We start from the raw sequence: 26,234 nt of genomic DNA, 5'->3' as shown, positions 1-26,234 counted from the left end.
AATTACTGATTAAGTAGGATTCATGGATTTATTAATTTGACACTTCTAAAAACGAACAAGCTCTCACGAGCGCGAAACAGATCTGGCGAGGGTCGGCTAGTTACTTTCGTGATTCATCATTGCTTAGGTATGTTTTTTTTTTTTTTTTTTTTTTTTTTTTTTGAGAGCTTGCGCACTCTAGGTATAGTTCATTGGCCTTAGTCGTGTAGACAAACAGCCACCGCTAAATGATGGGAAGATTACAACAACAGTAGAAACAGAAGTACAAAGGAAGAAACGAAGAGAAACATCCATGCCACTCCACGGTGACAAGATCTGAGACCATCAAATCTTGCCACCGAGGCCGGGATTCGAACCTGGGACATCTAGGTCTGTGATCAGTTGCGCTAACCACTGGACCAACCGATGTCGGCCTTAGGTATGTTGGTCTTTTTGCATAAAAACAATTTCTAGCGGATAGGTAAGTATACCCTCTCTAGTTTTGATTTCAAGCACCACAGGACGAAACGATTTTCAAAATGAGCATATTCCACTTTACCCGCCCATTCCACTTTGCCCGTGGCCCCATAAGTTTTCTCAGGCGCGAAAAAAATTTACGGAGGACCGGTTTTCTATTGAGGTCATTTTTTATTGGCAATGGTATTGCTTTTTGCATAGAAACAGTTTCTAATAGATGGAAACCCTCTCTAGTTTCAATGGTTGAAACCACCAACCACCAATCAGGGTTGAAACCACCAGGGTCGTCATGATGGAAATCAGGTGATTTCCATGCAAATTCGCGTGGAACATTTTTACCAGGGCATCGAGTTTGCCCGCAAACTCAACTCCCAATCCCTGTTCTAATCAAAATATTTAATCCTTGCATCTTTGCATCCTTATTCCTCCTTGGAAGAACCGTATTTCTTGTTCACAATACTTACTTTTGATAGATGGGTTCCTTTATTCCGTCATAAATGGTGTTGGTTTAAGCTGATGCTAACCAAGATCCATCCATATAGGTCAGTCATTACGCAGATTTCCCCGCTCGGGGTAAGCCCCTTTCCATTGGCTCGTGACGTCAGCATTACTGTCGCGAAAACCAGAAAAGTCGGAAACAATGCTTTTCTTATGGGAGAGAGCAACTTTTTCTTAACGAGTCATTTAAATTTCATACTTTTGAATCCTTTGAAACTTTCTGAGTGTCGAAAGGAACGTTTAGACATTAGCATTCAGGGTTTCGATTTTGCCGAATTTGTGTTATTTCATTTTTACAGTTTACTCTGCATCAGCCATTTTTACACGCGAATCTATACCACCAGATGGCTTGTTACATCGCTGACTTCAAAAATCATTTAAAAATATAAAAACGCAAATTCAGCTGAATTTAAACCCTGGACGCTAATGTCTAAACGTTCTTTTCGACACTCAGAAAGTTTCAAAGGATTTAAAAGTAAGAAATTTAAATGATTCACTAAGAAAAAATTGCTTTCGCCCATAAGAAAATCATTATTTCCGACTTTTCTGGTTTTCGCGGCAGTAATGCTGACGTCAAGCGCAGAAGATTCTCATTTCGGTTTCGGGAATGACTGACCTATATGGATGGATCTTGGATGCTAACGGCGCGGCATCTGGCAGCAATTGCATGCATCATCCTCATAGGAAGCGTCACCACCCCGTTTACTAATTTTAAGGAACCTGGTTTCTTCTTTCGACGCAACGGGGTTTCTTTCATCAAGCGAGTTGTTACTTGGAATCAGGCAACAAACGTAGTGCTAATTGGTTTTCCCCCCTCGGAAGGCGCTCAGCCCGTTTACTAATTTTAAGCATACTGATTCCTTCTTTTGACGCACCGTGTTTTATTAGATCAAGCAAGCTAGTGACTGGAAAGAGACAACGGACGATCTCAGAGGGCGTTCGCCCCGTTTACTAATTTTAAGCAAACGATTCATTCTTTTGACACAACGTGTTTTCCTCTTTCAAGCAAGCTGGGCAGTTGAAAACAGGAAACGAATGTGCTCTGTGGGCGTTGTCCCCGTTTACTAATTTCAAGAAACAGGTTTCTTCATTCAAGTACACGGTCGCTTATTTTAAAACGCCGTTGATTTAATTCAACAGAATAGGACCTTCTTGTTCCAAGACAATTATTCTGAATGCCTACATTGAGAAACCCGAAGTTTTCTTCCAAGGCGGACCCGCCTTCGAAATAGAAAAAAATCCGCGACAACGCGTTTACCTACTTAAAAATAGTACGCCTTTTTTTCAGTGTTCCTCGTGATGTAGAGTGGTACGTAAAGGAGTAAACACAGTCATAGTATTTTATGGTTACTTAAAAATATTTACTTCTTTAAGAAGGGTTGACTCCTTTCGTGTGTAAAAGCACTTCCTTATACCTAGTAATATGAGGCCCCTCTTTCTGTATAATAGCGATGTTTTCTCTTTTTATAACTCCTGACTTTAATTCAACTTTCTTGTCATCTTCATTCAAAAAAGTTGCAACAAAAATTATTCCAATAAGTTACAACTTTCTTATGATGTTGTCGCAACAAGTTGCAATCGTGCCTACTTGGGTGCTTAGCGGTGATAACCCAAGTCTGAATTAATATGAGTCTCTGAACATTCTGACTCCGGAGGTGGGCACGCGGCGACAGGAGGTTGTCTGAGTTAACCTCGCAATCGCTTGAGCAATTTTCGAAAACTTGAGCTTTTTTTTAAAGCACAGAGTATGCCTAATATGCGCCTTCTTGCCGATTTGATTTATGTATCTCTTTTTGTTTGGATGATACAAGGTAGAGAAACTTACTTTTTTGATGATCCTCGTTCAAACACATCCTTCTGATTTTATTAAGTATTACCTAGTTCTTTGAAGCGTTATTCAGCATTTTCCCATCTTTCCTCAGACAACTGGCAAACCCAGACATGTCAAACGAATGGAACGGAGTTTTCCTTGATCCCACCAAACGGAGGGGGGGGGGGGGTTAGAGGTACCTATGGATTACCAAAGGGTGTATTTAGGTTTGGTTCGGGAAAAAGGGGGGCGTACGTCCCCTCTTCACCCACCCGCAAAATCCTCCTGTCCTTACAATCCTTTAACATCAATCCTTTCTGTTCCACGGCGTGTTCTGAAGCCTCGTGTTCTTAAATTATTTTCATCTTCAACGCAAGTTTTGGGTTTAAATCTTTCCCAAACAATTCACGCTTAAAGTATCGTTTGCACCATGCACTAGGTATTTTATGAAAAAACGCAGTCTAAAAATTGTCATGGGAATGTTTTTTGAGTTTGATGTCGGTGTCCTATGAAAGGTCGCGAGGCGAGCCTCAAAGATTGGGGGTGCAGAGAGGAAACTTCTGTTATGCCGTAAGGACGCGCACAGCGCGCCCCGAATAGCTTGTATTAAAATGTGGCTATCTCTGTCTTCCGACCATGACAACCGGTCGCCCCTTCCCTCGTCGAAAGTGCTTCAAACGATTTCTCGCCCAAGACAACAGAAGGATATTTGCATTCTTGAGGGATACGTTTAAGAATTCATGTCCAATCCGTCGAAAGCACTCTCAAAAAAAAGGAGCTTATTTCCCATCATTCGAATGCTTTCTGCTGAAACGCAGATCTCTCGTCTTTGTCCGCTATATGGAGGCAATTGAATACGTGGCAAATGAGTATTCATGCTGCGTTCGAACTGGCTCCGTGCCCTAAACTCTCGCATGGCCTCAAAACTCCGCATTTGTTTTGACGCTCCAATAGATTACCCCAAAAATCAATAGTAGGTGATAGCGCATATCCCCTTCGTTTATTCTTTTTTTGCTAAAATCACGCACAGATACACGAGGGACCGTGGTGATTAATTATTCATGGGTACAACTTGTGTTTTTATTTGTGTTTAGCGGTTGATAAAGGCCGCTTCCCATTCGAGAAAACGGCCCCAGATAGGTACCGAGTTCAGCAAAAATCGATGTAGCAGGAGCCTAGATAGAATTTTAAACCACGTCCGCCATCTTCGATTTTGGAATTTTGAAAATCTCACCGAAAATTCGAGTTTCCTGTCGAGAAAAAAACCCCTGCTACCGAGTTTCAAGAAAATCGGTCGAAGTGAAGCCAAGATAGCATATTAAGCCACGGTCGCCATCTTAGATTTAGACATTTTGAAAATCTGACCTAAAATTCGAGTTTCCCGTCGAAGATACCACCCCATACCGGTTTCCACGAAAATCGATGGAAGAGAAGCCGATAAGCATTTTAGACCATTGCCGCCATTTGGAAATCGGGCCTGCAATTCGAATTGAATTCGAAATTGTCGAAAAATACGCTCTCATACCGAGTTAAGAGGAGGGAGCCGAGATGGCATTTAAGACTATGTCCACCGTCCTGGATTTTTTTTTTTTTTTTTTTTTTTTTTTTTTAATGAGAGGAAAAATTTGTCACAGTGCCCCCATCATGAGGGTCGCCAAAACGCCCCCCCCCTCATGAAAAGGGCCCGCCAAATACCGGGACGGTAACGGCCATCAGCCGGTGAAGAGCCGCCGAAGCGAGCCCTAACCGACCCGACCGCTGTGAGATGGAAAAATCCGGTTATGTGGGGGTAGAGGACCCCCATGTTCCGTACCCACTAAACGACCCTTCCAGGCCACACCCCGCGCAAGTGTGGCCCATCGGACGCTCTATCCTCCCGCCGGACGTCTCTAAGGCACTCTCCGAACGGCAGTCCCCGACTCCGGCCCCGGTGAAGTCGGCGCCCCTCAGGCCCCCCACTTGGGGGAGGGTCCCCCCATCCCGCGGGACCGATCTGCCGAAGCCCTTCATAGTACCCGGAGTCAAGGGCGTAGGAGGAGAGCCTAGGCCCAGCTTGCGCCAAACCCTACGACAATCCTACGGCAGGGCTCTGGAGCCGAGGACTGGACGGCAGGAAGGGCAGACCAGCTACGTCTCGCTCAGCCCTCGAGGCACCCCATCTTATGCGGCTCCAGAAGGGGGCAGCCTACACATGACTCAGCTCCACGGGTGCGTCGAACCCGATACCCCCAATTGGATAGCCTGCGGTAAACAGGGCCAGAGACCCGAGGTTTCTGACCCACAAAGAGGTATCCGTTAACATCAAGGTTATCCTCACTGGCGGTGATCAGTTCTGCGGATGGTTACACATAAAACGGGTTTCGCTAGGCTACACACTATCCATCTTTCCGTTTACTTGACAATACACGCGACGCGAACCGCTCAAACGCAAGCCAATTTCCTTTGTTTTCTAGTAGCACACCCATCAGCTCTTCTGGAGGTGGGATAGCACCCATGACTCCCTCAAATTTTTGCCTTTCTGCAACCCATTTGCCACAGTTGTACATCGCGTGTTCCGCCGAATCACGTTGGCTGCATTGAGTGCCTTGATCAGAGTCTTTGATCTTGAACCGATGTAGATGAGCCGCAAAAGAACCATGGCTAGTCAGCAACTGAGTTGTCGCGAAGTTTACTTCTGCAAACTCACTTTTCATCCACAAATTAAGATCCGGGATCAGTTTTCGAGTCCATTCAGCTTTCCCCGTGTTCGAGTACCATCTATCTTTCCAGGCGTCATACGTCATTTTTTCAGCCATCTTCGGATCTTGCGTGTCAATGGCGTGCCAAAATGGATATTTGCTAGTACGTCTAGCGCCTCATCTGGCATAGTTCTGTAGGCCCTTGTCACTTTAATCTTGATGGGTCTGAAAGTTTTCCTCACTATATCAGCATAAGTTTTCGTCCTGACAATGTCTGCCTAAACTGGAGCTGCACATGAGAGTATGGAAATGGCCACCGAAGCGATAATATTCCTTTTCCTTGCAGCCCAATTAGGAGGGCGCCTCCCACCACAAAGTCATAGTAGACCAGCCACAAAAACGGCGACAAACAGCTACCCTGGGGCACTCCACACGAGGTTTGGATTTCTTCTCCGTCTAATATGATGCTACGCTCCGTGAAATATTCTTGAAGGATTCTGAGTAAATAAGTTGATACGCCTTTGATCCTAGTTGATTCGATTATTCCTTCCCGCGGTGCTGTGTTACTGCCGGAGGGCTTCCACTGCTCTGGTCACCTCCCATAGGGAGCGATGTCCTCCTGAACAACATTTGCCTGGCTGGGTAACGTGTTTTAGAGTCCCATCTTTTTCCGATCCCAGTAGTCTCAGCCGTCAATGCACCCTTCTGAATGAACGCAGAGCCCTCTCCCACGAGAGTGCGGGGTGTCACGTCCTCTGCCTCGTCTATTCGTGCTTCCGTCCGATTTTCATCCACCCTCGGATTGCCTCTATTCGAGTGGTCCTCGTCATCGGCCCCGCCGCAATGCAGCCTCATGAGAGGCTCTCCCTTGGGCCCTTCATGTATTTCGTGCCACAGAATGAGGGTAGTCTTGCAGTCAAGTGCGCGGCCCACCCAGCGCAGCTTCGCGTCCTCCGCGTCTCGCATCAGTTGCCATGTTTCCTCTGGTGCGCTACCATTGAAGCCGTAACACTGACTCATCAGCTTGGACACGGAAGACAAGGGCATCCAGAGCCGTGTCGCGTTCCGAACATCGTCAACTGCGAGGTACAATTCGTCCCCTTCCAGCGCACTAGAGACCTCCTGAGGTCCGCCCCAGCGGGGTGGAAAGTCTCCACTTTCCTCTCCGGGGAGTGGCAGGGGTCCTAACGATTTCCAGGGCGGCCCGCTTCCCGAAAGTAGAGTAGTCTTCTGCGTTAGGGAATATAACCCTCAGTCCAGAAGGTTTCCTTCTTGCCAAACTTGTTCGAAGAGCCACTGCAGGATAGGGAACTGTAGGTGCACTATTAACTTTGGCTGCCTCGTCGTTTTGGCTCCTCGAAAGTACAACACCCTCGAGTGTCTCATGTCTCGGTTGAAGGCACCGATTCCGTCTTCCCAGGTCTCTGGTGTGGTGTATAAGGTGGAGTGCTCACCCAAACTGTACAGTTGCTTATTTAGGCCAAACCAAGCAACAGCTTGGTAAACGCATGTATGGCCATAAATACGATGCCAACGAAAAAACTGCTTTGCACGATCACCAGAACACCATGGGACATACGTTTGATTTCGATAATGTTAGAATCTTAGCGCGCGAAAATAATGACTTTGCTCGGTCAATAACAGAAATGGTGCATATCATAAAAAACAGGGACTCAGTGTTCAACTATCGCGCTGATGTTGTTAAACTGAGTACGACGTACCATCAATTTTTCCTGCCCCCTTGAGACACCCAGTATCGGTGTTTGATTGGTTTTTCTGGAGCACCCTGTACTTAGATGTTTGTTAATGTTTTTTTTGGTTCGTACATACGTACATACGTACATACGTACATACATACATACATACATACACCCATGTACGCCATGTACGTAGCGTATACGTATGTTTGAATGAAATCGCTTCGACAGTATTTTGGGAAAGTGTTGATGAAATATCGGTACCGTAGCTTTATACATTTTACTTGCCGTGATTAGCTCGCTTTCCGAGCTGACACACCTAGCCGGGGCGTGCTACTGGACCCCCGGTTCTTCGCTTCGCGATGAACTTACGACTCGCTCCGCGAGCCACCCCCACCACACATAGATTTTAACTTTAATGGGAAGACAACATCTTCGTCTTCATCTTTTTTTTCATCAAGTTTCACAGAAATCGATGGTCCAGGAGCCGTGACCGCATGAAAGAGCACAGCCGCCGTCTTGGATTTAGAAATGTTGAAAATCTAACGAAAAATTCGTGCTTCCCGTTCGAGAAAGTGGCCCCTAATAGGTACCGAGTTCAGTAAAAATCGATGTATTAGGAGCCTAGATAGAATTTTAAACCACGTCCGCCATCTTCGATTTTGGAATTTTGAAAATCGCACCGAAAATTCGAGTTTCCTATCGAGAAAAAACCCCTGCTACCGAGTTTCAAAAAAGTCGGTCGAAGTGAAGCCGAGATAGTAAATCAAGCCACGGCCGCCATCTTAGATTTAGGAATTTTGAAAATCTGACCTAAAATTCGAGTTTCCCGTCGAAGATACCTACCACCCCATACCGAGTTCCACGAAAATCGAGGGAAGAGGAGCCGATATAGCATTTTAGAACATGGCCCCCATATTGGATTTGGAATTTTGGAAATCGGACCTATAAAATTCGAGTTCATCGTCGAAAAGTACCCTCAAATACCGAGTTTCACGAAAATCGATAAAAGAGGAACCGAGATAGCATTTCAGACTATGTCCGCCGTCTTAGATTATGGAATTTTGGAAATTGGACCAACAATTCGAGTTCTCCGTTGAAAAATACCCCCGGTTACCGATTTTCTTCAAAATCCGTCGAAAAATACCTCCCAAGCCCTTAAATTTTGTCTATAAGGCTGTGACGTCACGCAACAGGATTGAACCTGTTCGGCGCGGTGCGCGCAAACAACCGCGTATCTCCAATGCAATACAATATGGAGAAACAACTTTCCGCTCTTGCGAGCGTCTTAGGCAGCGGATTCGAATGGGAATAATGTTAATTAACTCCTCATTACAATAGCTAAGCGTGTACCACTTTTAAAGGAAGTCGCTTCGGCCAATTTTTATCTAGGGGGGGCAGAGTGAGTGGGAACAGCAGCTTTATATAGAGTAACAAGTTGTGATTAGCTCGCTTTGCGAGCTGACACGTCTAGCCGGGGAGTGCCCCTGGACCGCAGTTCTACGCTTCGCGACGAACTTGCGACTCGCTCCGCGAGCCGCCACCGCCCCGCACAGTTTTTAACATTGATGATGAAGGGAAACTAGTTTGAACTACAATAAAAAACAATTTGAGATTCATAGCGAGGACACTTTAATTAAACTCTTGTAGGCTTTCACATGATTACACAGAATAGAACATAGAGGAGGACAGCATACAATAGACACACGTTTTGCGCAGGCGCCATATTGAAAATACCTACGTCACACTATTCATCACTCAACACGCTTCCTTACTTTTTTGAATTTTTAACAGGATAGTGCACAAAAGATATATGTATACAAAATTCGAAGAAAAGTACATATGAAAAAATTTTAGAACAAAAGCACCTCTTACATTTTGACCGCTACTATCGAAATACAATTCTTACGCTTCCTTGCTTTTTGAAAAAATTTATTTTATAGTTTAGAGAAAAAAAAATTGCTTTACTGCTCTCCAATACGGAGCATCTTTCTGAATTTAAAAAACTTTTCTTTTGGTAGAGCTTTAGTAAATATGTCTCCCATGTTCTCGTCAGAGGAAATTTTCACAATATCAATTACACCTTTTTTGTAATTTTCATTCACAAAATGAAAGTTTACTTTGATATGTTTTGAATTTCTTGTTAGGTTCCCAAGTTTGGCAATCGTAAGTGCTCCTGAGTTATCCTCATAAATATTTATTTTATTTTTAACATTTATGCTAAAAGTTTCTAAGAGATTTAATACAAACAAAATTTCAGACGTAGCTTCAGATAACGCAATATATTCGGCATGGGTTGATGATTTTGTGACAAAATTTTGTTTACGGGTTTTCCAATAGATTGGGTTGCCGTAGAATCGAATGACATATCCAGATGTAGATTTACGATCAATATGATCTCCTGCCCAGTCTGAATCAACAAATGAGTCCAGAACTTCATCGACATTTGATTTCTTAAAGCATAATTTTAAGTTTTTAGACATGAGTAAATATTTCAAAATTCTGAGTGCATACCTATAATGTGTCTCATCAGCACAAGTAGTAAATCTACTAAGGTAATTAACGCTGTACGTTATGTCTGGACGAGTCGCGCTACTTATGTACAGAAGTGCCCCGATAAGATTTCTAAAAGATAAAGGGTCTGGATTCTCAGCAGGATCTATATGAAGATTACTTTCCATGGGTGTATTATACAGTCTTGCATTTTGAATTTGAAATTTTTCACATAGGGATTCAATATAATTTGTTTGACTTAGGGTCATTGTTCCTTTTTTAACATCATAATCAATATCAATACCTAGATACTTCTTAATTCTGCCAAGATCTTTCATTTTAAACCTTTTTTCAAGTTTCTTCTTTATTGAGTCGATGACTCTTCTCTCTTTACTAGCAACCAGTAAATCATCCATAAATACCAATATGTAGACTACATGTCCATCTGAAGTGTTCATAACATACAAACAATTATCAACTTTGCTCCTTATGAAACCTAAACTAATCAAATAATCATTAAATGTATCATACCAATTTCTAGGGCTTTTCCTTAGTCCATACAAAGATTTTTTTAATTTATAGACCATGTTCTCTGAGCCTTTTTCAAAACCTTTAGGCTGCTTAACATAAACAAGAGAGGTAATTTTGCTATTTAGGAAGGCTGTTTCTACATCCATTTGATCAATATCTAAATTGTGCTGACAACAATATGCTAAAAGTAATTTTAAAGTTTGAGTCTGGGCAACAGGTGAGTAAACTTCATCAAAACTTGAATCTTCTTGCTGCTAATAGCCTTTCACTACAATTCTGGCTTTATAAACATTGTCTCCTTTCTTTGCGAAAACCCATTTTACATCAAGAATCTCATCGTCCGGGGGTCTTTTAACTAGTTCCCATGTTTCATTAGCTTCAATCTTATCAAACTGTGTTTGCATAGCCTTCAACCATTCATCCTTTTCTTTGCTCATTATTGCTTCTTTGTATGTTAGTGGGACTGTTGCATCACAATAATTTACATAAATAAAATGATTATACACAAACTGATCATCTCTTTTAGGTTTTGGAGGTCGCGATGACCTTCTTGGTTCTGCGGCATTATCTTCCTTATCGGTATCTTCATTTTCAGAGTCGCTATCTTTACTTAGGCCAATGCAGTTATTAATATCCTCAATAAATTCTACATGTCTTGCGACAAAGACTCTACCTTTAACAAGTACTCTATATCCTACATCTGAGTAGCCTAATAAAGTTCCTAAATCGGCTTTCCTGTCAAATTTGGATGACCTTTTTTCTTCAGGCACCCTCACATATACTTTTGACCCGTACAGTTTTAAATTTTCGACATTAGGTTTCTTTCTAAAAAAGATCTCAAAAGGCGTTTTATGTTCTTCAGTTGTCGGTAATATCCTGTTTTTAAGATATACGCTGCAGTTTTGACAACTTCAGGCCAATATTTTCTTTCAATTTGGGCTTCAGATAATAGACATCGAGCCATGTCCATAATTGACCTGTTGTAGCGCTCTGCAACCCCATTTAATTCATGGACATAGGGTGGACACGGTTTTAACTCTATACCTTTCTCTCTAATAAAGTTATAAATTTGCTGATTAAGATATTCAGTACCATTATCACAATACAATTTCTTTACATATTTACCAGTAAGATTTTGAACAAGGTTTACATAATCTACAAAGCAATCAAAGACTTGGTCTTTGCTCTTAATGCAATATACCTTTGATAATTTGCTATAGTCATCAATGAATGATAAGAAATACTTTTCGCCAGTATAGCCAGTAGTTGAATGTGGCCCATTTAGATCTGAATGAACAATCTCCAAAATATCTTGGGCTCTGGTTCTGTTATTTTTAAAAGGCATGTTATGCATTTTATTCTCGAGACAAATGGCACATTTCATAAATTGACTTTCAACACGGGGAGGAGCACCCTCAAGTAAATTACCTTTTAACATTTCATCTAAACAGCTAAAATTAACATGACCAAGTGTACGGTGCCATCTTTCTTTAACGGACATATTTAATAAACTTTTACATGTGAAAACCTGAGAATCTATTGGCTTTTTAATTACTACACTGTTCAATTTGTACAGACTACCCTCTTTAATTGCAATTGCTATGAGTTCTCCCATTGGGTTGTAAATTCTAGAGGCATCTCCTTTGGATACAATTTTATTTCTTTCTGTTACCTGAGAATAACTTATTAAATTCGCCTTCATGTCTTTCACATAAAATACATTTGCAAGATTAATTGGAATATTATGACCATTTACATTGAACATTGCCTCAACTGTACCAATTTTAGTTGCCATTAAGATTCTTCCATCACCAATTCTAACCTCAACTGGGTTATTCAATGTTACATACTCACTGAAATACTTGTCATCGTTCACAATATGATCCGTGCAACCACTGTCTAATAACCATAAAATTTGATTATCGTTACGCACATGATCACCTTCGGGGGTAGATTCCGTGGCATTTACCTCTACGTTGAAACTATTAGCACTGACATACGCTTCAGAGTTTTGGTTGTCGTCACCTCGGTTTTGCCAGTTTCCAGAGCGATATCCTCTACCACCTCGACTGCGGCCTCTCTGATATCCTCTTGACCACTGTCTTCCTCTTGAGTATCCACCTCTACCTTGACCTCTGGAGTAACTTCCTCTTCGCTGGTTTCCTTGATTCCACCCTCGCTGATGATGATCACCTCTGGATTGACCTCCTCGATGATTCCCTCGGACACAGTCGCGCTGATAATGATCCGGGCTATTACAGTTCCAGCACGTTCCTCTAGTCTCTGTTACAAAGGCATTCGCACCTTTTGATTCGTCACTCAAGTTCTTCTTCAGATTTTCTTTCAAGGAAATCTTGGTTTTAACGTACTCGACCGTTTTCTCTTCCTCCTTCAATACATCTATCAGGTCACCGATGTGACTGTATGATTCTGGCAAGGTCCTTAACATATAGTTTAGTTTCTCCTGTTCGGTTATTTTTGCTCCGGCCGCTTTAAGCTCGTTAACCGCCTTTTCGAATTCATTGAAAAAACTAGCTGTGTCCGAAAATTGATTTAGGCGGATGTTCTCGAGGCGATTCCGACAGACGATTTGTAATGCTGTTGATTCTTTTGAATACATTTCATCGAACTTCCTCATAATCAAATACGCACTTTCAAGGTCACCGATAAATTCCGACTGTTTGTTGCTAATCGCACTATAGATGTAATTTGTAGCTTTAACATCCATTGTGGTCCAGTCCTCGTCTTTGTCAGACTCTGTTTTGCTTCGAGTAGCAACCGTCGCGCACTTTTTGAACTGTAAGAATTTCAAAATCCTTTTTTTCCAATTACTATAATCTTCCCCGTCAAAAATGGGAATGGTTACATCGTCCGACCGCATAAACGACATTTTGGACACGGTTTTCACTCACGAACGCCACGAGGTTTTCTTGATCAGAGGGTACTGCGCGCTCACGAACACGACCTTTCTCGGTTTCCCTTTCAGACTCTCACTAACTTTAGACTTCTTATTTGTCGAGCACATTTTCAGCACCAACCAAGCTCTGCTGCCATGAAGGGAAACTAGTTTGAACTACAATAAAAAACAATTTGAGATTCATAGCGAGGACACTTTAATTAAACTCTTGTAGGCTTTCACATGATTACACAGAATAGAACATAGAGGAGGACAGCATACAATAGACACACGTTTTGCGCAGGCGCCATATTGAAAATACCTACGTCACACTATTCATCACTCAACAGATGAGGAGACAACATCTATGTCTTAATCTTCTTTTTCACCAAGTTTTACAGAAATTGATGTTCTAGGAGTCCGGACCACGTTTTCGTGCGGGGCCGCCATCTTGGTTTTGGAAATGTTGAAAATCTGACCAAAAATGCGAGTTTTCCGTCGAAATACACCTCCTAATACCGAATTTCACAAAAATCGATGGATCGAAAGCCAAGATAGTAATTTAGACCACGTTCGTCATCTTGGATTTTTGAATTTTGAAAATCTAACCAAAAATTCGAGTTCCCCGTCGAAAAGTACTCTAGATCTCTGTGTTTCACAAAAATCGATCAAACAGGAGCCGGCTTAGCATTTTAGGCCACGGCCGCCATCTTGGATTTTTGAATTTTGAAAATAGGACCAAAAATTCGAGTTTCTCGTCGAAAAATACCCGTGGATACCGAGTTTCACGAAAATCGATAGAACAGGAGCCGACTTAGCATTTTAGGCCAAGGCCGCCATCTTTTGGATTTGGAAATTTTGAAAATCTGACCGAAAATTCGAGTTTCTCGTCAAAAAATAGCATTCCGACTTAGGATTTTAGGCCACGGCCGCCATCTTGGATTTTGAAATTTTGAAAATCTGACCAAAAAATCGAGTTTCTCGTCAAAAAATACTCCTTGTTGCGTACATTTAGCAACAATCAGAACTATTGAATAACTATTCAACTTCATAATAATGATATTCATAAGAATACTGTGGATATGACTTTATTCACACGGGTTTATAGCGTTACAACGCGTATGTATATAGAACTCTGTTACCACGGAGACATATCTGGTTAAAGCTTAATTAGCTTTAACACCCCTGGATACCGAGTTTCACGAAAATCGATATAACAGGAGCCGACTAGGCATTTTAGGCCACGGCCGCCATCTTGGATTTTGAGATTTTGGAAATCCGACCAAAAATTCGAGATCCCCCGAGAAAAATACCCCCGCTTACCGATTTCCACAAACATTCGTCGAAAAATACCTCCTAAAACCTTAAATTTCGTCTATAAGGCAGTGACGTCACGCAACAGGATTGAACCTGTTCGGCGCGATGCGCGTAAACAACCGCGTATCTCCAATGTAATACTATATGGAGAAATAACTTTTCGCTCTTGCGGGCATTCGAGGCAGCGGATTTGAATGGGAATAATTTAATCAACTCCTTATTACAATAGCTAAGCGTGTAACAATTTTAAAGGAAATCGCTTCGGCCAATTTTTATCTAGGGGGGCATAGTGAGTGGGAACAGCAGCTTTATACAGAGTGAAATAATAATAATGTTGACATTCATGAAGAATCAACTAGGTCCAAGAAAAAGTATGGAACGTACTTGATTACGCAAGCTTTTCATTTCAAACTGTCCAAAAATCCATGAATGTTATTGAGAAATACGAAAAATTTGTTTTTTTCCAGAAATCGAAATTTTTATGTCTTTTTTTTCAAACAGTGACACGCCCTTGATAACTTTTTTTACAAAGAGAAGATTTTCAGACCACGTGACGTTCTATGTTTCAGATGAGGTCATTTCTGGTAGCGTTGTTCACATGGCTGCCGAACGTGTTGTCTGAAGCAACGTTTGAGGATAGCAAATTGCCATCAGACGAAGAAGTGCTCCAAAATCTCCTAAGCAGGCAGGGACAGCCCGAAGAGGAGACCTCACTTGGCTTGCCCACCGACGAGGAGAGCTTCAATGAGATCAAGTCATTCCTTCTGGGCACAAACAGCGGTACGCATCATTTTGTTGCTGCCTCTTTTCCTGGTAATTCCTCTCTCTCATCGTACATGGTCCTTTTCCCCCATACTACGGAGAATGAGCGAGAGGAGATATACCTAAATCACCTCTCAGATTAGAGGAATGACGGTATTATTACGTCAGAGCTATCGCAGCGGTTCACTTGCCGCCGCAGCCGCTTACCAAACCTCTGCGCGGTTATTTTTACGACCTATCCAGGATTTGAAGCGGAAAATCAGAAGGTGCGCTGTGCTGATGATGGGTAAAACTAGACCCGAAATGCGTCTACAGCTCCTTTCCTGACAGTTATAACAAGACTAGTTCCAAACAGAAGAACTCTTAAAAGGACCAAATAACTTTGTTTTCTCCCCTTATAATGCGTATTTTTGTTTTAAGCACCCATGACTGTAGCGTGAACTGTCAACACCTCTTCGGTAGCATGGTGAAAGGATAGTTACCGACTATTGGGTCCATTTTTGATTGACTTGTCCATGTCAGGTTTCAAGGTACTATACCTATCACCCGAAAAATGGCGAGCGTTACCTATTGTCATGGGAACTTTATTTCTCTATGACTTTAAAAGCGATCTGCCTGTTTGCCTATGCTGTAGCATGGATTCCTGTGACCAACAACGAAACCATGAAGAGTCCAGTTTTTGGTTAATTTTTGGTCTCACCAAAAACCGTTGTTTCTTTTAGCCGAATACGTCTCTACTAGAGTACCTTCACAAGCAGAGTATGGACACTGAGCCCATGGAGGACTTAGGGCCCAAAAATGGCGGCGCTTTGATTTGGTTTTTGATGATGGGAGGGGGATCATTGCCAACTTTTATCGGTTATCACCAACTGCACTTTCCAGCAGTAGGCTGTTATTATTGTCATTTATTTTTCGTATATCCATCCATCATCATTCATCATTTTCGTAGTCCATTTTTCGTAAATTCTTTATTTTTGAACTTTCATTTTGCATACACTTCAACTTGTTGGGATGTGTTTATTTTGCCTGCGGTCAGCCGTTCACGTTCCGTCAGACATTGGTCCAACATAATAACAATTTCTGTCCCACTGGTCACGTTGATTCTATAGAATAAGATTGACCTAAAATATGAGAACTTTGCCGAAGAATCTGCCAACTTTTTGCAAGTCATAGGAAACGGAGAGTATCCCTCAGCAGACAACCCGCCCGGCAAACAACGTTGTCACAACATTGCCACGGCAACGGCGTTGAGTGGCGGCAACGTCAAACGTCAACGTTGCTACTTCGTTGACACAATATTATATTTGCTACCCGAGTCAATATTGCCCCAAACATTGACAGAATATTGCCCTGCAATTTTGCTTGCAAAATGTTCCCAGAATATTATGATCACGTTGCTCTGCAATGTTAACCGCATAAAGCCGGAAAAGTTACTAAAAAATGTTGGCCGGCAATGTTACGAGAAAAAATCTCTGGCAACTAGATGGAACATCCAAATTGAAGCTTCCCAAATGCGGCCATGGCGCGCAATGTGAAGAGTGACAATATAGTTACACTTTTCACATTTCGTGCCAAGACCCCATTTGAGACACTTTCATTTGATGCACGCTTTCATTTTGAAAATGCTTGACGCCAGGTTGTTCACTCTTTCGCCTCCTGACTGTCATTTAAAACACATAGGTACGTACGTTTTTGTTTAAACAAAATTATTTTCACAAGGCTTAAATTGGTTTTACAACAATTTTTAACTATCCAAATGAAAAATTATAGTCAATTTTTAAGTCAGAATCAATGACTGAAGTAAAATAACTGAAAAAACATAATAAGCACATATTTCACACACAGCCACTGTATTTCGATTTTCGCATGAATTGCCAGTTAGGTTCCTAAAAAAGTAGTCGCCATATGTCTTGGAATATTTATAAAATATTGTCTGTTTACATTGTCATGTAATATAAGAAAAATATGTGAATACAATATTGCTACAAAATATTAGCAAAAACATTGTTGATCAATGTTTTCTCAATGTTTTTAATAAACATCGCAACAAATATTGTTCAGCAATGTTTTGTTCTAACTAACAAGTCGCTCGTATAGCGCTTCTGTGCGCTCTGCGACACCCAAGCAACACTGATAGCGATCCTGCCAGAGCTCCTCCGGCAGATCGTATCTCCTCATTTCCTGTCTTATTCCCTCAATCCACGATTTGGCAGGGCGTCCTCCACGCTTTCTGCCAGGGGGGACCCAATCCAGAACCTTCTTAGGCAACCTTTCATCTGGCATCCGTTGCACATGACCATACTGACCACACATGACCACATCGCCTACTACCGTTAACTTATCGCAAAACAGAGAATGTTTTGTCAACCTTGTAAAAAATATAACACGAATATTTCTATCTCAGTATTATTTGGCAATATTTTAAAAATTGTGTGACAAGGTTTTTTTTTAAAAAATATAGCCGCGTCAGTATTGCCGGTAACGTTGCCGCCACCCCCCTTGACCAAGAAGCAGAGGTTGCAACAACTTGCAACAAAATCGTTGAATTCTAGCAACTGTTAGATTGACGTGCAAGTTACCTACTCTTTCCCCCGAAGGAGCTTTCATTGTTGGAACTTGTTGCAATTAAGTTGAAACGTGTTCCAACTTCAATATCGTTCCCGGTCCTTACATGTAGCTAAAATTGGAATATCGCGGCCTTCTTCGCAAACTGGTAAGGACGTCACGTGACTGGTCTTTACTAGCCAATCACGTTACGGCTTTACGGTATTCGGAACGCTTCTCGCCCAACAACGGACCGGTCCATATTCAGCCGCCATCTTGAACCTATCTTGCAAAATTTAGATAGACGCGTTTAGTAGGGTGAAAATGCCGACTTGAGCGCAAAAGATTTTAGCCAAATTGCGCAGAAAAATACGAATTAAATTACAGTGTTGCGCGGCGATTATTATTCAATATGGCAACGCTGTAAAAGTAAAAGTATTGCATGTTGCCCCTACAATATGCGGGTTATGCAATAGTGTAATGAAGCCCCTTCAATCTGCGGGTTATGCAATGGTGTATTCTTAAAGATGGCGGTTACAACGTTGCCGGACGGTGAACTTAAATAAATGATTTAATTATGGGTGACATTTTGCAACATCGCATTTTACAGTGTTGCTAGATGGTTCGAGAAGTTAGTTAATTTTTCGATACAATGTTGTCAGATTGTGCAAAATATTCGGATTTATGGACTTGTAAAATCTTCGGGATCAATAGACCATATCCTCCAGTATGGGCCTGGTATCGGAGACTGGAGAGTAGGGTCTGATTCGGGAAATTAAAAAAATTTCGGAAAATTACCCTCCTCCGATCCGGAGCGGACCGATGCGATTTTGTTCCATTATCGAAGATCGGAAAACTGTACGGACCGAATTTTGATACGACTTTTAGTTTTCGAGAAAATCCAACTTTTACCCAAGTCGCATAGACCATATCCTCCAGGATGGGACTGGTATCAGTGACTGCAGAGTAGCGTCTGATCCGGGAATTTCAATTTTTAGTGGTGTGCGCTTGGAGATGTGGATCTGAACCTTGTGTTTTGGAATAAGCAACTGGGATTGTATATTGCAATTTCAGTTTGATGAATCGAAAACTTGTAAAATTTTCGGGATCAATAGACCATAGCCTCCAGGATGGGGCTGGAATCGGTGACTGGAGAGGAGGGTCTGATTCGGGATATTAAAAAATTTTCTAAGTCCTACGCTGGAAAATATTTTCGGAAAATTACCCTCCTCCAATCCACCCCAGCCCGATACGATTCTTTTACACTATCGAAGATCGGAAAACTGTTCAGACCGAATTTTGATACGACTTTTCGTTTTCGAGAAAATCCAACTTTTACCTAAGTCGCATGCGTATCCTATATGTATATACGAGTTTTTATGCTTGTTTGAATAAATGGATTCTTGACTTTTACTATTAACCGGTTGTATGCCTGATGGTAAAAACACATTCATGACTCATACCTATCTTATGTGTATACGCGGTTTTCTTCGTGGCCTTCGTAAATTGCGGTCCTCGCTCCGTCCAGAGTTCAAAGTTCATCGTGAACTAGCCGTCTGTTCGTGGATCGCACAACGATGGGATGTCTGGTTTTAGTTTCTACAGATCAAGGGAATCAGAAAAACGTAAAATTTCATTGCGGATAGCCCGGGGTCATAGAAAATGCTCCTTTGAAGTGATGATTTTTTTTTTACATAAAAAAAAAAACGAATTAAATTACAATGCTGTATGGCGGATATTGTACTATAAGGCAACGTTGTAAAAATTGTTCAACGAAATGGCAGAGTAATGTTACTCCTTCAATATGCGGGTTATACAATTCTAATAATACGAGGTATTGCATGTAGCCCCTTCAATCTGCAGGTTATGGAATGGTTTATTTTACCCTTCAACTTGTAGGTTATGCAACATAATTGCTACTGATTGAATTACCGGTGATACTTGACAGTATGACATTGGTTTTTGTAACGAAAGTTGATGATTTCGATTATTTACCACAACTTTATATGAGAATGTTGTTGGTTGATGATTTTGATACTTTACCATAGATTTAAATGGAAAATCAATAAATAATCGATGGTTATTGCTCGATATCTCGAAAACGGTGCGTCTTTGACGAATTTTGACGGCACCAAATGCACCGAAGGCTTATTTGCCATCCGCTACCCCTCAATTATGAATGCAATGAGACCACCGGGAAGCCTTCATAACAATTGGACGTATTTCTATCAAACGGACCTAAGCGTTATAGGGTGAGGAAGGTACAGGGGCTTGGATTGGCAGCGGAATCCGGCGTCCGGCTTATTCCGTCCTGCACTCGCAATGCTTTTCCATAGCGTTTAGGTCCGTTTGACAGAACGCGCTATCCCGGATTCTAAATTCCTCAAAAGGAACTCAAATTAGCTCTTAGTTTCGTTTGATAGGAATACATCCAATTAGCAAGCCTAAAATCAATTAATCCATTATGGACAATTGGAGTTCGCTCGATATTTGGTACTGTACAAGTGAAATTTGTATTGGTTATGCGGTAGTGTTTGTAATAACATAACATGAATGGTCTCTCCTACAACGCACTCTGACGCTCTGCGACACCCAAACACCACATGGAATAGCGTGTTGAATAGGAGTGTCAATTATTTTTGCTCGATATCTCGAGAACGGTGCGTCCTAGACGATTTTTTGACGAAACCAATCCGTTACATTTCGATTATAAATTCAATGAGATCAATGGGAAGCCTCCAAAACAGTTAGGAAGCATAAAATCAATCAATCAATAATAATCTTATGGGATCCACCGTATTGCTTTCAGGGACGTGTTGTAACCTGCGATGGACCGTTCGATCTAACATTTAAGGTTGGGTAAAAGATCGATATTCGGGTCCAAATTACTTCACACTCGATAATTTACCATCGTTTTAAATAGAGTACCTGTGTATAGCGAGAGAATAGACAGATGTGAAACTCCGAAAATCCATCAGGCCTTCACCGATGCCTAAGCGAATGAAGTTAGGGCCCAAAAATGCAGCCAACCTACGAATTTCAATCATCCAGGGCGTTTTACTAATACTATTGTTACGAATCATCGTTTATAAAGCATATATTTGACTTACTTTTGCATAAATTTACTCATTTTTTGCGGAAGAACGCTCGTTTATGTACATTCTTGGCCATATTGGTTAGAATTGGAATCTACAGACTGGCAGTGAAATTTCAGGCGTTAGAAGTTGGTTAGAAGGGTGGCTACACTTTTGGGCCCAAAACCCTCCATGAGGCGATCTGTCCATACTCTCGCTATAAAGGTACTCTAGTTTTAAATAGGAATACATCAGTATTCAATTATTTCGATTCATTACCATAGTTTTTAATAGGAATACATCGATGGTCAATTATTTCGATTCTTCACCGTAACATTAAATGGAAAATCTAGTCAGTTGATGATTGCGAATATTTATCGTAATGGACCACCAGACGAGTTTCTTAGCCAAAATTTTACGTGAACCATGATGCGCACACCGAAAATTACCGAAATATGATTCTTGCTGTGTAAATTTAAACTACCCGCTCATGAAAGCTCAATGCTCCGCGTGATTCACATCACACGCTAAACGTTATCACAACAGTTTTTGCGATATAAAAATCTTGACACTTTGGATCATAGCTATAGCAAATTGTTTACAATTTGAACAACACATGATGGGAAATGAATACTTATTGCTCGATTGAGAAGCTTGCTGAAAGCGTTGTAGTGCTCGATTTGATTGTCGTAGAGCTTTGAGTTTCGAGCAGTTCAAATTCCCCGTAACCAATGTTAAATGAAAACTTTCCCTGGTAAAAATAAGCCATACAAATTACCTATAGCCCGGTCATAGGAAAAATCCTATGGTAAATTGAAACATGGCCTTTTGGCGATAGGAATTTTCTATAGCCGGCGATTGAGAATTCCTATGGCTGGCTGTAGGAATTCTCAATCGCCGGCTATAGAAAATTTAGGGGTTCGCAGCTAGGGGATGGTGGAAAAGGGTTAATTGTGGAAATAAATTTTGAAACCATGAAAAATAAGAATAATGAAACTACTGGGATGTAATTTACCCGATTTTGAAGATTAGAAATTTTTACCTACCTTAGGGATTGAACCCGGGACCTGCCTAACACAAACCGAAGACCCTAACCATTAAGCTATACCAGATGCTGCCTTTATGTGACGCAAAACCGATATTTAACGTCGATTGGAACGGGAAACTAGGATATTTTCAATCTGCCTGGATTTGTCCGTGTATTTATTTTACTTTTTACTTTACTATATTTTTTAAATTTATTTTATCGTTTTACTTGATTTATTTCCTTGCTGACTCTATTTTTTTCTTCACTCTATTTTATTTTTTCAAGTACTTCATTTTTTTTCTTAAATTATTTACTTCTTATTCCCTTATTTTGTTTTATTTTTTCAAGTACTTAATTTTTTTTCTTAAATTATTTACTTCTTATTCCCTTATTTTGTTTTATTTTTTACTGTAATTTATTTTAATACTTCATCATGTTTACTTTTTAAATTCATTCTATTCTTTAACCTCATTTAGTTTCTTCCCTTATACTTTATTTTTTCTTCACCTCATTTTTTTACTTCATCTCCTTGCTCCCTCTAATTTTTTACTTCAATTTAGTCTTTGACTTCATTTTATCATATATTTAATTTACTTTATTTGATTTCTCTTCTGTTGTCTCTGTAATTCTATTATTTCTGCTACTCTATTATTTCCACTATTCTATTCTATTATTTACTTATTACTTATTTTTATTTTTTCTCTTTAAATTTTTCATTTTCATCGTTGGATTGGTAGGCCTAAAGGGAAGAAGAGACAGTATATAGCGCTAGTGCGAGAGAGAGATAGCCTAGGTGCGCGTGACTTAGGGCCCAACTGAAGCTCCGGTGCGGAGTGCTTTGCGCACTCATGCGACACATCTCAGCACCTATGCGCTGAATCTCACTCCCCTGTTCATTCTCAATCCGGATTTTCCGTTGGACGGAATCAACGATTTTTAACAGTGTATATGGCCGATTCAAATAAAAAAAAATCAAAATCAAATCAAATTTTGGAAAAGTAAGAATTATTGAGAAAAAATTGAAGAAAAATATTTTTAGAAAAGAAACCAGGATAGATTCACTGGCGCTTATGATGATTTTCGAAAAAAATTACTTTTTTAATTGCCCCTCGTGCACACGCGTATTTCCAATCGCCGGATACTGAACATTCTGTTGCCGGCTACAGATGGCTGTTTTGGCAGCGGATGGTTATTGCCGTTATCCACAAGTGGCCAGCTATTGAATGTCCTATCGCTGACTATTCACGGCTAACGCCGGCTGCAGAACGTTCTATCGCGGCCATTCGTGGCTGTCGCTGGCTGTAGAACTTTCTATCGCCGGCTGTAGAACTTTCTCTCGCCAGCCATACGTGGCTATAGCCGGCGATTGAACGTTCTATCGCTGGCCATTCGTGGCTATAACCGGCGATTGAACGTTCTATCGCCGGCCATTCGTGGCTATAGCCGGCGGTTGAACGTTCCATCGCCGGCCATTCGTGGCTATAGCCGGCGATTGAGCCTTCTATCGCCGGCCATTCGTGGCGATAGAGCTTCTTATCGCCGGCCATAAGGGCGACAAGAAAATCCTATCGCCAGCTATAAAAGCTATAGAAAATCCTACAGCCGGCCATAAGATTTCTCTATCGCCTTTATGGCTTATTTTTACCAGGGTTAATATCTTCGTTAGGAGTTGGTTTCAGTAATTTAGTTGCGTGAATCGTGTTCTCCGTGAAGTTATGGTTAAGAAACACGTATCAGAATGCTTAAATTCGTACCATGTCTAGTGGTCCATTTTAAATGGGAATGCATTTGGTTTTGTTTTAAGTGGTCCATTTTAAATGGAAACAATACTCGATGATTTCGATTAGGTACTTACCACAACTTCATATGAGAATGTTGATGATCGATGATTTCGATACTTTACGTCAGATATAAAGGTAAAATATCAATAATCGATGGTTTTTGCTCGATATCTGGAAAACGATGCGTCCTACACGATTTTTGACGGCAACACACCCGCTACTTTTCAAATATGAATGCAATGAGACCACCGGAAGCCTCAAAAAATTTTATCAAGCCTAAAAGACGATGAATTTCAAAGCGGGAACCCTCCAGTTGCGAAGAACGGTATTGAAAAGCTTCAGTAGGTACATTGCTTTACGGTCCCCGTCAAAATCAGAACTGAGAACTCAAGAGGGAACTGATGCATTTGATTGTGAGTCAAAATCAGAACTTCATGAAGAACTTGAGATAAAGGAAACCACAGAAGCGGATCATAACCCTAGTAAAGACAAAAAGGGTGATGCGAAGATCCATGTAGAGATGGATAAAAAACCATGTTTTGAAGCCCCAAAATCGTGAGAATGATTTTTCTCATATTTCCTTAGGATTTTATGACTTATGATTCACTCCACTAGGCTTCCAAGAAGTTTAATTTTCATACGAGAAGCCACGAGATTGAATGGTGTGATGACTATGAGAAATCAAAAATGCTCAAATTTTGGACGCGCATCGCCAGGTTAAGTGTCGAGTTGCAAAAAGACTCATAAAAGGTCCTGACTACTTGCGTAGCATTGCGCATTACGGTGAACATGAACAAGCTGATGATAGGGACAGGAAGGAATGCAGTTGAAAAAAAAAATTTTAAGACTAAAAACGAAGCTATTTTTGCGTCAACGGATCTGGACGAGTATTATGAAAAGATCAGGGTCAAGATCAATAAAGAGTCATTCGATTTTCACATGAACGGATCCTGGTGGGTGTTGAAGAAGATACAGGACCGATATTTAACGTCGATTTGAACGGGAAACTAGGATATTTTCAATCTGCTTGGATTTGTCCGTGTATTTATTTTACTTTTTACTTTACTATATTTTTTAAATTTATTTTATCGTTTTACTTGATTTATTTCCTTGCTGACTCTATTTTTTTCTTCACTCTTTTTTATTTTTTTAAGTACTTCATTTTTTTTCTTAAATTATTTACTTCTTATTCCCTTATTTTGTTTTATTTTTTACTGTAATTTATTTTAATACTTCATCATGTTTACTTTTTAAATTCATTCTATTCTTTAACCTCATTTAGTTTCTTCCCTTATACTTTATTTTTTCTTCCCCTCATTTTTTTTCCTTCATCTCCTTGCTCCCTCTAATTTTTTACTTCAATTTAGTCTTTGACTTCATTTTATCATATATTTAATTTACTTTATTTGATTTCTCTTCTGTTGTCTCTGTAATTCTATTATTTCTGCTACTATATTATTTCCACTATTCTATTCTATTATTTTACTTATTTAAACTTTAAATTTTTCATTTTCATCATTGGATTGGTAGGCCTAAAGGGAAGAAGAGACAGTATATAGCGCTAGTGCGAGAGAGAGAGATAGCCTAGGTGCGCGTGACTTAGGGCCCAACTGAAGCTCCGGTGCGGAGTACTTTGCGCACTCATGCGACACATCTCAGCACCTATGCGCTGAATCTCACTCCCCTGTTCATTCTCAATCCGGATTTTCCGTTGGACGGAATCAACGATTTTTAACAGTGTATATGGCCGATTCAAATAAAAAAAAATCAAAATCAAATCAAATTTTGGAAAAGTAAGAATTATTGAGAAAAAATTGAAGAAAAATATTTTTAGAAAAGAAACCAGGATAGATTCACTGGCGCTTATGATGATTTTCGAAAAAAATTACTTTTTTAATTGCCCCTCGTGCACACGCGTATTTCCAATCGCCGGATACTGAACATTCTGTTGCCGGCTACAGATGGCTGTTTTGGCAGCGGATGGTTATTGCCGTTATCCACAAGTGGCCAGCTATTGAATGTCCTATCGCTGACTATTCACGGCTAACGCCGGCTGCAGAACGTTCTATCGCGGCCATTCGTGGCTATCGCTGGCTGTAGAACTTTCTATCGCCGGCTGTAGAACTTTCTATCGCCGGCTGTAGAACTTTCTCTCGCCAGCCATACGTGGCTATAGCCGGCGATTGAACGTTCTATCGCTGGCCATTCGTGGCTATAACCGGCGATTGAACGTTCTATCGCCGGCCATTCGTGGCTATAGCCGGCGGTTGAACGTTCCATCGCCGGCCATTCGTGGCTATAGCCGGCGATTGAGCCTTCTATCGCCGGCCATTCGTGGCGATAGAGCTTTTTATCGCCGGCCATAAGGGCGATAAGAAAATCCTATCGCCAGCTACAAAAGCTATAGAAAATCCAACAGACGGCCATAAGATTTCTCTATCGCCTTTATGGCTTATTTTTACCAGGGGGGTATGGAGCTGCGTGTCAACCGCTATTACGCTTTACATCGAGGAGGAACGTCCGTTGAGGTGCCATTTTCAACGAAACATGCTGTCAATGTAAATAACGGTGAATTAAACGATTGTTTCCTGTACGCAAGGCAATACTTGAAAAGGGTGTTACGATACCTAAAAGGCTCAAGGAATTTGAAATTGACCCATACAAAGAAAC

The 26,234-nt window shown here is 40.9% G+C and overlaps 1 protein-coding gene across 7 annotated transcripts in view; it reads left to right on the top strand.

Moving 5' to 3' along the window:
• The window catches only part of LOC140224062 (uncharacterized), a 526,468-nt gene that overhangs the window by 291,224 nt on the left and 209,010 nt on the right, over positions 1 to 26,234 (top strand). For 5 of the 7 annotated variants that reach the window (XM_072297183.1, XM_072297184.1, XM_072297181.1 and 2 more), the window contains exon 2: positions 14,946 to 15,189. In XM_072297183.1, coding sequence (XP_072153284.1) covers positions 14,946 to 15,189 — 244 coding nt within the window. The remainder of the gene's footprint in view (positions 1 to 14,945; positions 15,190 to 26,234) is intronic. The other 2 variants (XM_072297187.1, XM_072297182.1) reach the window with 1 other exon arrangement.

The sequence above is a fragment of the Bemisia tabaci genome, chromosome 2, assembly GCF_918797505.1.
Source record: "Bemisia tabaci chromosome 2, PGI_BMITA_v3".
NCBI classification, from domain to species: Eukaryota; Metazoa; Arthropoda; class Insecta; order Hemiptera; family Aleyrodidae; genus Bemisia; species Bemisia tabaci.
Note: the sequence above shows the minus strand (reverse complement) of the source record. Positions and strands in the feature narration are given on the sequence as shown.